This window comes from Sarcophilus harrisii, chromosome X (assembly GCF_902635505.1).
Source record: "Sarcophilus harrisii chromosome X, mSarHar1.11, whole genome shotgun sequence".
In the NCBI taxonomy this organism is placed as follows: Eukaryota; Metazoa; Chordata; class Mammalia; order Dasyuromorphia; family Dasyuridae; genus Sarcophilus; species Sarcophilus harrisii.
The window spans coordinates 54,828,173-54,841,068 of record NC_045432.1 but is presented as its reverse complement, the minus strand read 5'-3'; the positions used below and the strand labels follow the sequence as shown (position 1 = coordinate 54,841,068).

At 55.5% G+C, this 12,896-nt stretch overlaps 1 protein-coding gene across 1 annotated transcript in view; it reads right to left on the bottom strand.

Annotated features, from left to right (window-relative positions):
* SLC16A2 (solute carrier family 16 member 2) overlaps positions 1–10,136 on the bottom strand; it is a 100,622-nt gene extending 90,486 nt beyond the window's left edge. Inside the window, exon 1 of the mRNA XM_031944888.1 lies at positions 9,585–10,136. Coding sequence (XP_031800748.1) covers positions 9,585–9,891 — 307 coding nt within the window. The 5' untranslated portion in view covers positions 9,892–10,136. The remainder of the gene's footprint in view (positions 1–9,584) is intronic.
* Between the last annotated feature and the right edge of the window lie 2,760 nt (positions 10,137–12,896).

Here is a 12,896-nt window from a genome sequence, read left to right as displayed (position 1 = left end):
ACCAGCTACCAGAAAGCCTACACTCTGGAAGAAGTCAGCTTGCCTCTTGGAAGAGCTCAGTAAACCTTTTTTTGTCGCCAAACTGATGCGCTCAGTGTGCACATGGAAGTATGTTTTTATTCTCGTTGGCTTATTTGTTTGCTTCCTCACCCCCACCCCCACCCAGAGCATGGCTAATGTGGAAATTTGTTTTGTACCACTCCACATTTGTAATGGGTTTGGGATTTCTTGCCTTTGTAATGGGTGGGGGAAGGGAAGAATCTGGAACTAAAACTCGAATTAAATTGAATTAAAAATAGATTATATAAAAAATAAAGCTACAATAAATCCTAAAACAAAACAAAACAAAACAAAAAAAAAAAACAAAGGAAGAAACCACATTTTCTGTGTGGAGCTGTGTGGATTTGCTCTGCCGATTGACCTGAAGCTCGAAGGCCTTGGAGCCCAACGCCATTTTTTTGCAGAAGAGGAAGAGCCGATAGTAAGTAGTGGCACCGGAATTCCAAGTCAGGTTTCTAGGGCCTCCCAGTTGGGTGCGTTTGCAACGATCCTGTGACTCCCTCCGGCTGGCGGTGGGGAAGGGGAGCCCGGGAGTCTGGTTTAGTGCCGCTTTCCGGGCATCATACCGGTGGGTTGCTTGCAACAATTTCCCTCGGTGGTTCGAGGGGCCTTCCCCCTATTCAATAACCTGACTCTGGTACCTCCAGAATCACACAGCCCCCTGTCGGGAGCCCTTCCCCACCTCCCCAGCTCCTCATTTTTGCAGTCTTTACACCTTATAGTGAAATCCAATGACGCTGGCTTCCTCCTTCCTCCCCTCCATCTCTCCAATCTGGGAATATTCACTGGCTAGCTTTCCCCCCATCCCCGGCCCAGTGAGCTCTCTCTCCTCATCTCAGCCTTCCTGCTTCCCTCAAGTCCCAGCTCAAATTCCACCTACTATAGGAAGCCTTGAAGGGATGTTCCTTAATCCCAGGGCCTCGGGTCTATGTAGCATTTCCAATTTATACTGTGTATAATTTGTTTATACATAGTTGCATGTCGTATCACCCTCCTCCCCAACCATGGGGCTCTTCCAGAGTAGAGACTATATTCTCTGTCTTAGCACAGCGCTGGTATATATTGGGTGCTTAATAGGTGTTTGCTGCCTAATGGTCATCTAGTTCTGGCTTAACCTTGAGTCTAGGCCCCGGGGACTGCGCTTCCTGCCCAGCTACTCTCTGGGACCCCTGGGGCAATGTGACACCTCTGTTATGAGCAAGGTGTGGGAGAGATGAGGGGAGGAATGGGAGCCGGACAAGTGGAAATGACATCTATTCGGTGGCATTTGTCCCGGTACTGTCCCTAGTCCCCTCTCTGTTACACAGGGAATGGGGAGCAAGCCCCGGTCATTGCAATGACCCTGAATCATAGAAAATGTAGATGTGGGGGTGCCTGTATTAGACCGTTGCGGGGGTGTATCTGTTTGTATACAGGGTGATATGTGACAGTCTATAGAGATCCATCAAGAGAATGGAGGCCATGTCTGAGAAGGGGCGCAAATGCTAAAAGGGCCTCTCTAATGGGGGTTCTCTCTTGACAGAATCCTAAACTCCAGCTGGAAACTGGAAAGAGCGAGGCAAGTAGAAAAGGGGTCCCAACATTTGAGTCATCAAGTCCAACCTCTTCATTTCACAGAGAGGGACACTGAGGCCTAGAGGAGGGGAAAGGATTTGCCCAAGATCACACAGCTAGTGAGTTCATGGCAGAGCCAGGATTAAAAGCTAGATTCTCTGTGTGATTCCACATTCAGAGCTCTTCTCAGACTACTGAAGGTGGAACAAGTCTGTGATAAACAGGACCCGGGAAGGAACCCAGTTGTGGAGGAGAATGTCCTTCTTCCAAGGCCCTGCCCTGCCCCTGGGAACCTTGGAGGGGTCCCCAAGAACAGGGGAGCTGCCCAGAGCTCAGCCCAGGCCATTAGCGCCCACAGCGACACCTTCAGAGCAGGAAAGAAAACATCTTCCCCCTCAAACTCCAAGTACTGTGCAGGCATCTCGGGAGGCCAGGAGCTGGAGAGTCCTGAGCCTTGCCAGACCACTGTCCTCCCAGATATAACAGGGGAGACCTCCTGATGCAGGGGAGAGAATGGGGAAACCATCTTCATCATGATGGGAATTTCACCAACCCCCTCCACTATGTGTGTTTCATCAGCTTCCCCCCCCATTCAAGGGGGTGACACAAGATTGACCAAATCCCCTTGTGGATCTAATAGGCCTCATACTCAATCCTTTTGCGTTAGCCTCTGAAGATATAGAATACCCATCTAGGAAGAACCTTAGGATGCACGAGATGTCAGAAACGGGAGGGAGGGATGGCAGAGGCTCAAGAACCCTTAGAAGCAGAAATATCCGAAGTGGGAAGACTGTTCAGATGGACAAGGTAAATGTGGAAAGGGGCCTTAGAACAAAAGAAGTTAGGCCTTGGGAAGGGCCTTGAGCATTATGGGATCCAATCCACTCTGGAAAGAGCACAGGACTTAAGAGTAAAGAACTCTAGGTTTAGATCTTGGTTCTGCCACTTGCTAGCATAAGCACTCTCGTGTGTGTGTGTGTGTGTGTGTGTGTGTGTGTGTGTGTGTGTTTTAACAAAGCCCACTGTTGTATTGAGCTTAATGAGTAAACCCTCATCCCTTTTCAGTATGAAAACCTATCTGTTTGTTTAGTACAAGCCAAGAGAGGAAGTGATTTGGGGAAGGACATCACAGGAGAAAGAAGAGCTTTTCTCCTAGGAAGCTGGTGTGGACACAGAAGACCAGAGGGCCTTATTCTTGCACACCACATACAATAAAAATCACCGCTAAATGCCTTGGGGGAGCAGGAAGGGCCACAAGATGTTCTTTTTGGAGTTGGAAAGGACCACGGGAGTCATCCAGCCAACCTCCTCATTTTACGGAGGAGGAAACCGAGGCTCAGGACAAGTCACTGGTCCCAGATCATGCTAAAAGTCAGTGACGGGGCCAGGGCCAGAATCCAGATCTCCTGGCTACCTGCTCAGGGCTCTTTCCCATATGTCGGAAAGCCAGAAGCTTATGAGTGTCCAAAAAATCTCAGCTCAGAAAGCCCGTGGAGTATTTGAAGATATGCCACATTAAAACACTGGCCTTTCAGGCACAAGAGCCGAGTTCAGATCCCTACTCCTTGCTTACCAGTTGTGTGAGTGGGCAAGTCACCTTCCTTCTGTGGGCCTCAGTTTCTTCCTCTGCAGAATGGGGATGGCTAGCAATCTTAGAGCACTATCGCGATCATCAGTGAGCAAGTGGAGGCAAAGAAAAGACCAAGAATCACTCGAGCACTTGTAAGTTTAACTAGACTTTTTAGGAAGCGGCTCCCAGACTGAGAAAGAGCCATGTAGACACACCCCACCGAGCAGCCCATCTGCAGAACCTCTGCCACACTGCTCCTTGCGGAAAGGACCCACCCTCACACAAAGGCCGAGGTGGCGGTGGCAGCGCCACCGGCTCCCCACACAAAGGACAACAATAGCCAGTGTCTCCACGGTCCTTCCTCTGCTCTCCTGCTGCCCCCACCCCCAGCCCTCGGGCATCCTGACACGACGTCATTCGCCTACGTGGGTGAGTCACAGCTCCCGCCAGGTGAGTGGGAAAGAACCAGACGTCACAGAACATACACCGAGACATAGACTAGCAGAGCAGACAGGCAGAGTGGGGAGGGACCTGAGAAATCAGAACTCGCAGCCTGTGGCCTTCCCGGATGGGCCTCTCCCAGGCCTCCAGCCCCTCGGGATGGATAGCTGGCCTTGGGGAGGGGACGGTCCGGAGCTTGGAACCCACTCCAGTCGATAGGCCGGCCTCCTCGGAGTCAGGAAAACCTGAGACCAGATCCTACCCTAGTCACTTACTATATGTGTGACTCGGATTTAACTTTTCTCAACCTCAGCTTCCTCACCTGTAAAAAGGGATTAATCATAACACACACATCCCAGGATTGTTGTGAGGATCGAATGCAAGTCAAAAACAGGCTCCCTGGAGTCCTTTTTAGCCTCCCCCGGGATCCTCTACCTGATCCTCCTTTCTCTGAGTGGCAAACAGCCTAGACCTCCCACTAGGTTGGCATTTTTTAATGGCCCTATAAAAGCTGCTTCTTCTTATGCCCGGTCAGGGGTCTACGGTTGCCTAATTCTAATAGCTGCCTCATTCTGCCTTTCTCTCCGGCTCCAACTAATTGAGGCTGCTCATAACACAGGTCGGCACCATCATTAACTTCTTGATCCTGGCCTTCTGGAGCCGCCTCGCGCAGCCCACTGGGAGCCCACACTGGGCCTCCCCGTGGGCCCCCGTCCAAGTAACACTGTGGAGTTCCGGCGGCCGTCGACCCCATCGTACAGACCTTATTTAGTGCACCAGATCTCAAGGTGTCAGGATACCAGAAAGGCCACCCCATGTGATGTGAAAGGCTAGCTTCTGCCTCTGCTGTCCCCTTCATTCTCTGGGCCTCCCTCATTTTCCTCTTCTGGAACGGGAGTGGAGAATCTGATCACTAAGGGCCATCCTGAGGCAGCAAGGAACAGTGGTTAGACAGCTGGCCTTGGACACACACACTGGCTTCAAGACCCTTAGCAAATCCCTTAATTTCTCAGGGTCTCAGGCAAGTCTCTAAGAGCATAGAGGTTTTAGATGTTAGAGATGGTGTCAATCTGTATTCCTAGGAAGACTTTCTTCCCGTAGGAGTCCCATCTTCATTCCTAAGGTTCTTTCCAGATCTGGATTCTCTGAGCACAGTCAGATCGGCTTAACTTGGACTAAAGATCACAGAATTTACACAGAAGGGACAACTGACCCATCCCCTCACTTTTTAGAGGAGGAAACTGAGGCACAGAAGGGAAGTGACTGTCCTAAGATCACACAGGCAGCAAGGCCTCAGACCTCTAGAGACAGTGTGGTATTACCACCCCTATTTCTCTGCAAGCCTGGAGCTGGGCTGTTTGCCATAGGGACAGAAGCACCTAAGCACCCTCCATCTCTATCCCATTGAGACTGGCTGGGAAGGGGGAGAAGAATGTTTTTTTCTCCCAGGGGCCACTTGGGGAGGGGAGCCCAGCAACAGCAGATGCAGTGATTTCTATGGGCTTCATATTGCTATTGCCAGTGGGGGAGGCAGCCTCCTTTTTTCTTTGGGTGGGACCAGTCTTTCTGTCCCCATGCCCCCTCCACACACACACACACACACACACACACACACGCACACACACACACACACACACACACACACACACACACACTTACTCACACACTCACACACACGGGATCCCTAAGGACACACTGGTCTCCTAACAACTGGACTGCCTGTTCTGTTCTCTTGGGTTTGGTTCCATGAATCTCCTTTAGAGCCTCCTCCAGAATGGGCTGAGGGCCAGGCCCCAGCCTGCTCCCACCCCCCTCCCCACTCAGCAGAGAGGGCACACCCAGGGGCTGCAGAGGCAGCCCATTTCACTTCCAGGTTATCTGGCGAGACTTCAAGTGGACAAACGGACGCAGGCCTAGGGCCCTGAAGGAGTGAAATCACAGAGCCATAATAATAACTCTAGAAGCTCCAAATAACATCGCTAAAGGTCTTCCTCCCTAGCAGGTGACATAGGCAGGACAAGTTCTATTACCAACCTCAAGTCCCAGGATGCCATACGATGTTTGGAATAACTGAGATAAAGGGTCTTGCCCAGACTCCTGAAGTTGGCAAATTCCAGAATGGGAATCCGAAGCCCGTTTTTCCTGACTCCAAATCCAACCCCTTTCCTATCGTGGGACACTGCCTCCTTAAATCGGGTGCAATTAGAATCATAGTATTTTCAGTCTGCAAGAAATCTCTGAGACGTGAAGAAAAATGGGCAGGGGCCACCCTCCCCCATGCCTCCAGGAAGCGGAGGGAGACTTTATTTAGATCTAGCCTCCCGCTAAGGGTCCAAACACAGAGCCGGTGGTCTGATCATTGCTGGGTCCCCACAAAAATGGTAATGGCAAAATCTCTTCTGCCACTGGTAGCCACAGGGCTGGAGGAAAATGAGTAAGAGGGGGTATCACGAGTAAGGAAAATGAGGAGGAGGAGGGGAGCACGGTGGAAACATTGTTTGACTTAGCTGGAATCAGGACACTGGGTTGGAGGCTTTTTTAAATTCAGTTTTATTTTCTTATCAATTTGGAAATCTCTCTCCCCTCTCTTCCCCCTCCCATTGAGAAGGCGAGAAATCGGAAAGCCATCATCGTGAAGGAATCCTGGGCAGTAGTTTGGGACTCCAGGCAAGTCACATGGTCCCAGGGGTTTGGTTCTCTAGCCTTTTAAGAGGCCAGAATAGAGCATTGGGCTCTAAACCCTATTGTGCCAAGGATATTGTGTCTGGATACTCCTGCCCTTAATTGTGGCTTGCAAGCACACAAGTGAATGTGGGGGTTTTGAAATTATGATTTAGTATCAGTCAGTATTTGATTTGTTTACCTTTTCATATACCTCTAAACTAGGGGTCTTCAAACTAAGGCCACGGGCCAGATGCGGCAGCTGAGGACGATTATCCCCCTTACCCAGGGCTAGGAAGTTTCTTTATTTAAAGGCCCCCAAAACAAAGTTTTTGTTTTTACTATAGTCCGGCCCTCCAACAGTCTGAGGGACAGTGAACTGGCCCCCTATTTAAAAAGTCTGAGGACCCCTGCTCTAAACTAAGGGTCACATAAACATCTCTCTGGCTAAAAGGAGCCGTGAGTGGAAAAAGTTGGAGAAGCCCTGCACTGGTGCAACTTGGGCATTCCTTTTCAGCATTGTTTTTAAACTATGGAAGAAAATGCCATTTCAGAGTTGAGTGAAAATTAAAGGTGAAATTGTTTTCCAATCTGAAGTCACAGCCCACTTCTAATCTAACCACCTGCTCCCTTAAGGGTCCTGGGCCTCAGGGTCACAGCCCCCTAGTCTAGAAGATCCCTTCCATGGTCTAAGATCTCTTGGGCTCCCAGTACTTGGAATCCTTTGCCCCTTCAGACTCTCACATTCTCTGGGGGACGGTCCCTGGCTGCACTGACGTGCTGGGACTCCATGAAGGCCGTGGAAATCCACAGAGAGACGGTTTGGAATTTCCAGGGTGGCCTCGGTGGGAACACCAGAAAGAACTCATTCGTTGTGTTTGGGGGTCTGGGGAGAGGCCACAGAGGGACTGGACCCTTATTTGTTCAGGAAGAGCTAAGGGGAGAAATTCTGTCCCTTCTGAAGAGCCAGTTCTTATGGAGGAATTTCCATTTCAAGTTACTCTGTGCTAGGCCCAGGGCTGAGTCCTGGTGTAGCCTCTCCCTTCTCCCACCCTCAATCCCGGCTATCTTCCCCCTGGGCACAGCCCCAAGGGGATAGCGAGGAAGGGGGTTTCTGCTGCCCATCTGCTGCCAGCAGCTGTGCTGAGGTTCATCCTCACCCCACTCCAAGCTCCCAAGAATCCTGTCCAGGACAGCTCTCTGATCACCAGCTATAGATAGCTCACTCTTCTCCAGCACCTTAAAAGTCTTCTTCCCTCATATCTACTCTGAAAAGTCCCCATTTGAGAGATGAGGAAACTGAGGCTCAGTGAGGAAAACCAAAATCATTTATTTGGCCAGCCCCCCCCCCCAAAAAAAAAGAAACAAACTATAAAAGCTCTCTGCTGCTGCTGGAGGGGGCGTGTGATGGCGGGGGAGGAGGAGAAGAAAACAAAGCTTAGCTAAGGGAGCTGTCCTCGGAGAGTGGAAAATATCTACAAAAGATCGCAGGTCCACCAGTGCACCCAGCTAAGGTCCCGCGGATGGGCAAACCCGGGTCTCTGGGCACTACAGCTGCTTTCCACTGCACCCCACGGGCCTTGAGCTAAGGAGACCTCGGGGCTTTCAGCTGGAGGTCCCTGCGGGGTCCCAGGGAACTTTGGAAGTGGGACGGAGTTCTGGCTCCCACTCTGACACCCCTACAGCTTACCAGTTAGCACACTGGGGCCCTGGAGCAGGCCCCAAAAGTGGCAGGGGTTGGGGGGAGGGACACTGAAATAGGTCACTTAGGAAGGGGTTTCTGCTCCGACTCCCATCCCCACCCCCTGCCTAAGGGTAATGAACTGGGTGCGCAGTCTGGGAGCAAGGCCCCAGTCATGGCCTCTTGCAGGACGCAGGCGGACCCCGTCTGTCCACTTCATCCTTTGGAAGCCCTTTGCCCATTGGGACAAAGGTCACCTCTGGCCTCCTAGGTGCATCTCTTCCCCCCCTCCCATCCTCAAGGTTTCCCCTGGGGGCAAGAGGGAGGGTGGCCTGTGGCTCCAGGCCAAACCCAGCCAGTTAAGTGAAGGCCAAAGTCAGCTCTAGTGTCTCAGCTGGGCATCCTAGGTGCCCTGGGCGGAAGGATACTTTCCCAAGCCTTCATTCCCTACCCTGGGCAGACTTCTCCTCCACGTGCTCAGCAGGAGGCTTAGGCCCCTTTGGTTTTTTGCCCCCTCAGAGTCCACGTGTGGGTTTAACAGCAAAGGGGCTAGCAAGCGGGCGCTGGTGATCGTGACTCTGAGGTTTGATCGTGTGCCTGCGAGAATCTCTCGCATGTGGTGACTTAGGAAAGAAATGGAGACCTTTGCCCTGCAGCCCGCAGCCACCGGGAGGATCGAGTCCCCACGACGGCCCTGTGGTGGGTCCCCGCGATCCGCTCGAAGTCCGCAGCCCCAGCTCCTAGTGCGGGCCTGGGAATGCGGGGGAGGGGGCGAGGCAAGCCGCTGCCGGCCCCCCCGCCCCCCGGCAACGGGGTAGAGGGGGGAGGTGGAGGGCACGCTTTGCTTTGACTGCCCCGAGGGCAGGGGGGGAGCTGGCAAGGCAAGCTGTAACCGGGCAGAAAAACCAGACGCGCGCCGCATACACACGCAATACAGACACGCGTATATACAGACACGCGTATATACACACATACACACCCGTACACACGCACGCCTGCCATGTGCCCTTGTGCGCGCCGATCCGCCAGAATTTCTAAAGCATTTCTCAGGCGACTGGCCCGCGCCGAGCCACGCCGTGCCCACAGAAGCGGATTCCGCTCTTTGGAGAGCTCAGGTACCCGGTCGGGGCTCACCTCCCCGCCCCTCGTCTCCACTCGGGAAGAGAATTAGGTGGAAATACTGTCCCTCCCCGCCCCCACCCCCAACACACACGCACGCACCGAGTATTTGAAACAAACCCCGGGAGGTGAGGATGGAAATGTCTGCGAGGAAAAAGAAGTTCAGGGCTACCAGTGGGCCGGCTGCTCCGAGCTCTGCCTGCCCCGGGGGACCTCGGTCGCCGGCCGCAACGGCCCGAGCCACAGGCCCTCTGCCGGGAGTCCGCAGAGACCGGGGCCGCGGGGGTCCCCGATGTCAGGACCGGGCGCGGCAAGGGGCGGGCGGGGCGCGCAGGTGGGTCTCCAGTCTGCCCTCGGGGGGCACAGACGCACACCCCAGCCCACACCGGCCCCCGGCCCGGAGACCGAGACGGGGGCCCGACAGGCCGGCCAGGTGAGCGCCGCGGAGGCGGCGGCGGGAGTGGGGCTGCAGGGCGTGGGGAGCTGGGGGACACTCACCTGCCTTAAACTCTTGCTGGCTTTTCTCCCCTCCCTCTTCCTTCAGCAGCATTGTGTAGATGATCCCGAAGGAGTTCTGGATGCCGAAGATGGAGCCGTTGCACCAGGTGGCGGCGAACACCACGAGCCAGCCATAGCCCCCCTCGGGGGGCTGGAAGCCCGGGCCGGGGCCGGAGCCGGGGCCGCGGGTGCTCACCGTGAGCTCGGGCTCGGGGCTGCTCGCCGCCTCCTTCTCCTCCTCCTCCGCCTCTGCCTCGGTCTCCCAGGGCCCCTTCTCTCCTCCAGACTCGGGGCTCCGCAAGGCCATCGCGATCGCGATCGCGGGTGCGAGCGCGGGGTGCCGGTGGCTGCACGGCGCGGCACCGCTGGGCTGGGCTGGGCTGGGCTGGGCTCGGCGCGGCTCTCGGCGCAGCTCGGCTCGGCGCGGCGCGGCTGTTGTTGTTGTTCAGGCTGTTATTGCTCCTGCCGCCTCCTCCCGGCCCAGCGCCCTAGCTGCCCAAACCGTCCCGCGACAGACGGTCCCTCATACTCTCACTACCACCACCACCTCCTCCTCCTCCTCCTCCTCCTCCTCCTCCTCCTCCTCCTCCCTCCTCCTCCTCCTCCTCCTCCTCCTCCTCCACCTCCTCCTCCTCCTCCTCCTCCTCCTCCTCCCTTCTCCCTCCTCCTCTCCCTCTCCCCCCTGTCATCCCTTTCTCCTCCTCCTCCCTCCTCTTCCACCTCCCTCCTCTTCCTCCTCCCTCCTCTTCCTCCCCCCTCCTCTTTCTCTCCCCCTGTCATCCCTTTCTCCTCCTCCCTCCCCCTCCCACTGTCTGCAGTCGCTACAAGCTTCTCACAGCTTCTCCTCCTCCTCCTCCTCTTCCTCCCCCCACCATATCTGGGGCCCGCCCCCTCCCCTCTATAGCCAAACTTAACCGCCCTTAGCCTCCAGAGGCTGACGAGAGCGGGAGACGAGGTCAGAGGGGAAAGGGAGAGGTCGGACTGACCCCTAGTCCCCAGTCCTCCCGGTGGGTTAAGGGCCCGGATCCCCTGCGGGCAGAGAGGGGTGGTGGTGGTGCTGGTAGGGACTGTGCTCCCCTAGGCTCGGACTTATGACCAGGCCCCTTCTCCCCCGATCCCCAAGCACCAGCCCAGAGCAAGGGGCGCTCTTTGCCCACCTCTAATGGAAAAGCGAGAGTTGGGCGTCGGACCCCACCCCTGCCTTCGAGGGGCACCCCCTACCCCCTTGTTCCCAGGGCTGCCCCGCCCTGGCCTGGCTCCCCGGGAGGTCGGCCCCGAGGGGGTCCCCCGCGCCCGAGAATAGCGCTAGGGTGGGTGTGGGGCAGCCCCTCCGGGCCCCAAAGGCGAAGCCCCCACCCTTCTTGCCCCCCAGAGCGCCCGGGGCCTGCAAATCCGGGGGCCGGGCGGAGGCGGCCCCGCAGCGCCGGGCCCCGCCCCTTCGGGAAGTCAATCAGGGCTTTGTTTGCGCCGAGCCGGAGCCCGAGCCCGGAGCCGCCGGGGGCCGAGCTGGACGGGGGCCGGGGCCAGGGGCCGGGAAAACGACGCCCGGCGGCCGTGGCAGAGGTGGGCACGACGCTGGGGGGCAGGGCCGGCGGGGGAAAGGGCTCAGCGCGGGCCCCTCCCCTCTGCTCCGGGGCCGGACCGGACCGGAGCGGGCCAGGCGGGGCCGGACTGAGCAGGGGCCGGCGGTTTGAGGAAGCACGGGACAGGCCAACGGGAGCCCCGGCCTGGGGTCTCGGGCTGGCCTGGCCTGGGGCCGCAGGCAGGGAACGGAATAGATCGTGTAATGCGGTGCCATGCCGGAGTATGCCCTCTGGTCCCTTCCCGGGCACAGCCGCGCCTCTCCCCGGAGCCCGGAGCCTCGGATGCTGCAGTCTGTTCTCTTTCCCTCGCCCCAGGGCGGGAGTTCCGCCCCCCATTGTCTCCCTTCCTCCTCTCTGTCCCCTGTTGCCCTCCCCACGGTCCTAAAGAATGGGACACCACCAGCCCCTGCCCAGAGTTGGCAGGGGTCCAGAGAAAACTCCCCTCGCCAACTCTGGGATCCTTCTCGGAAGGCTAAAGGGCCGCGAAGGATCGTTGGGGATGGAGTCCTGGGTCCGGGATCAGTCTCTCCTCAGTGGATTTCACGATCCCAAAGTGCACCTCAAGCCTGGGGAAAACCCAGCCTGACCTGCCCAAACCTACTCTCGGGAAAGTTGGGAAAAGAAATGATGCCTCTGGTACACTCGCATCCCCCTGTCGGTGACGGCAGGGACCAGGTCTCCTGGGCGGCACATTGAGACGGCCAGGGTCTTCGCCATTGCCTTCCCTGGTCCCAGGGGACTCATCCTGAGACCCCTTATCCCTAGGGACAATTAGCTAACGGGAGACCTGGATCAGTGCGAAGGTGTTTAAGGAGGGTTTACTAAAAGCTGGCTTCCCCATCAGGGGATGTTTTTGGTGCAGGGGGCCGAATATCCCAGCTCCCCCTTGTCCCCAAGGGCTTCTAATTCTCAAACTCTCTTTGCTTGTTCCCTTGGAGAGACTGCTTGAAAGTATCCCCCTCTGCTCAAGTTAGGCTTAGGGTTAGAGCAGGGGAGATGGAAGCCAGAAGATACCCAGACACACCTAATAGTGTTTCGCCCCCCACTCAGCTCCAGAATAGAAACCCAGGTTATAAACCAAACAGGTTAAACAAATTACTCGGAAACGGTTCATTTACTTCCATCGAGCAGAATGGGACAGAGGGCATAGAGGCTAGAAGGAATTCAGGAAAACCTGTTTCCAATCCTGCTTCAGAATCTGTGTGGCCGTGGGGAAAGCACCGAACCACTGAGCCTCAGCGACTTGTCTCTAAAATGGGGATAGCTATAGCACCTGCCTTATCAGCTTGTTCTAAGGACCAAATGACATGATGTATGTAGACTGCTATATAATAGAAGCTCTCATTATCCTTATCCATCTTTCAAGAGAATCCTCTAGGTACAGAGGTAATCTAGATCCACCCTTCAGCCTTCACTCAGGTACCCATGGAAACTCTCAGATAGTTGTTCATCAAGAAAGTTTCCAACTCCCCTGGAGATAGTAACTCCTTAACTCCTCACTCTCACCATAAACCTCCAATTCTCTTGCCAAATCTTGTTATTTCTACCTTCCAATCATCTCTTCCTCCTCACTCACAGAGTCCCCACCCTAGTTCAGGCTGCCCATCACCCCTCTCTGGGACTAAGGCATTATCCTTCTAATTGGTCTTCCTGCCTTGTCTCCCCTCTCCAATCCATTCTCTACTTGGCCTCGAAGATGATTCCTAAAGCACAGGTCTGATCATATCCT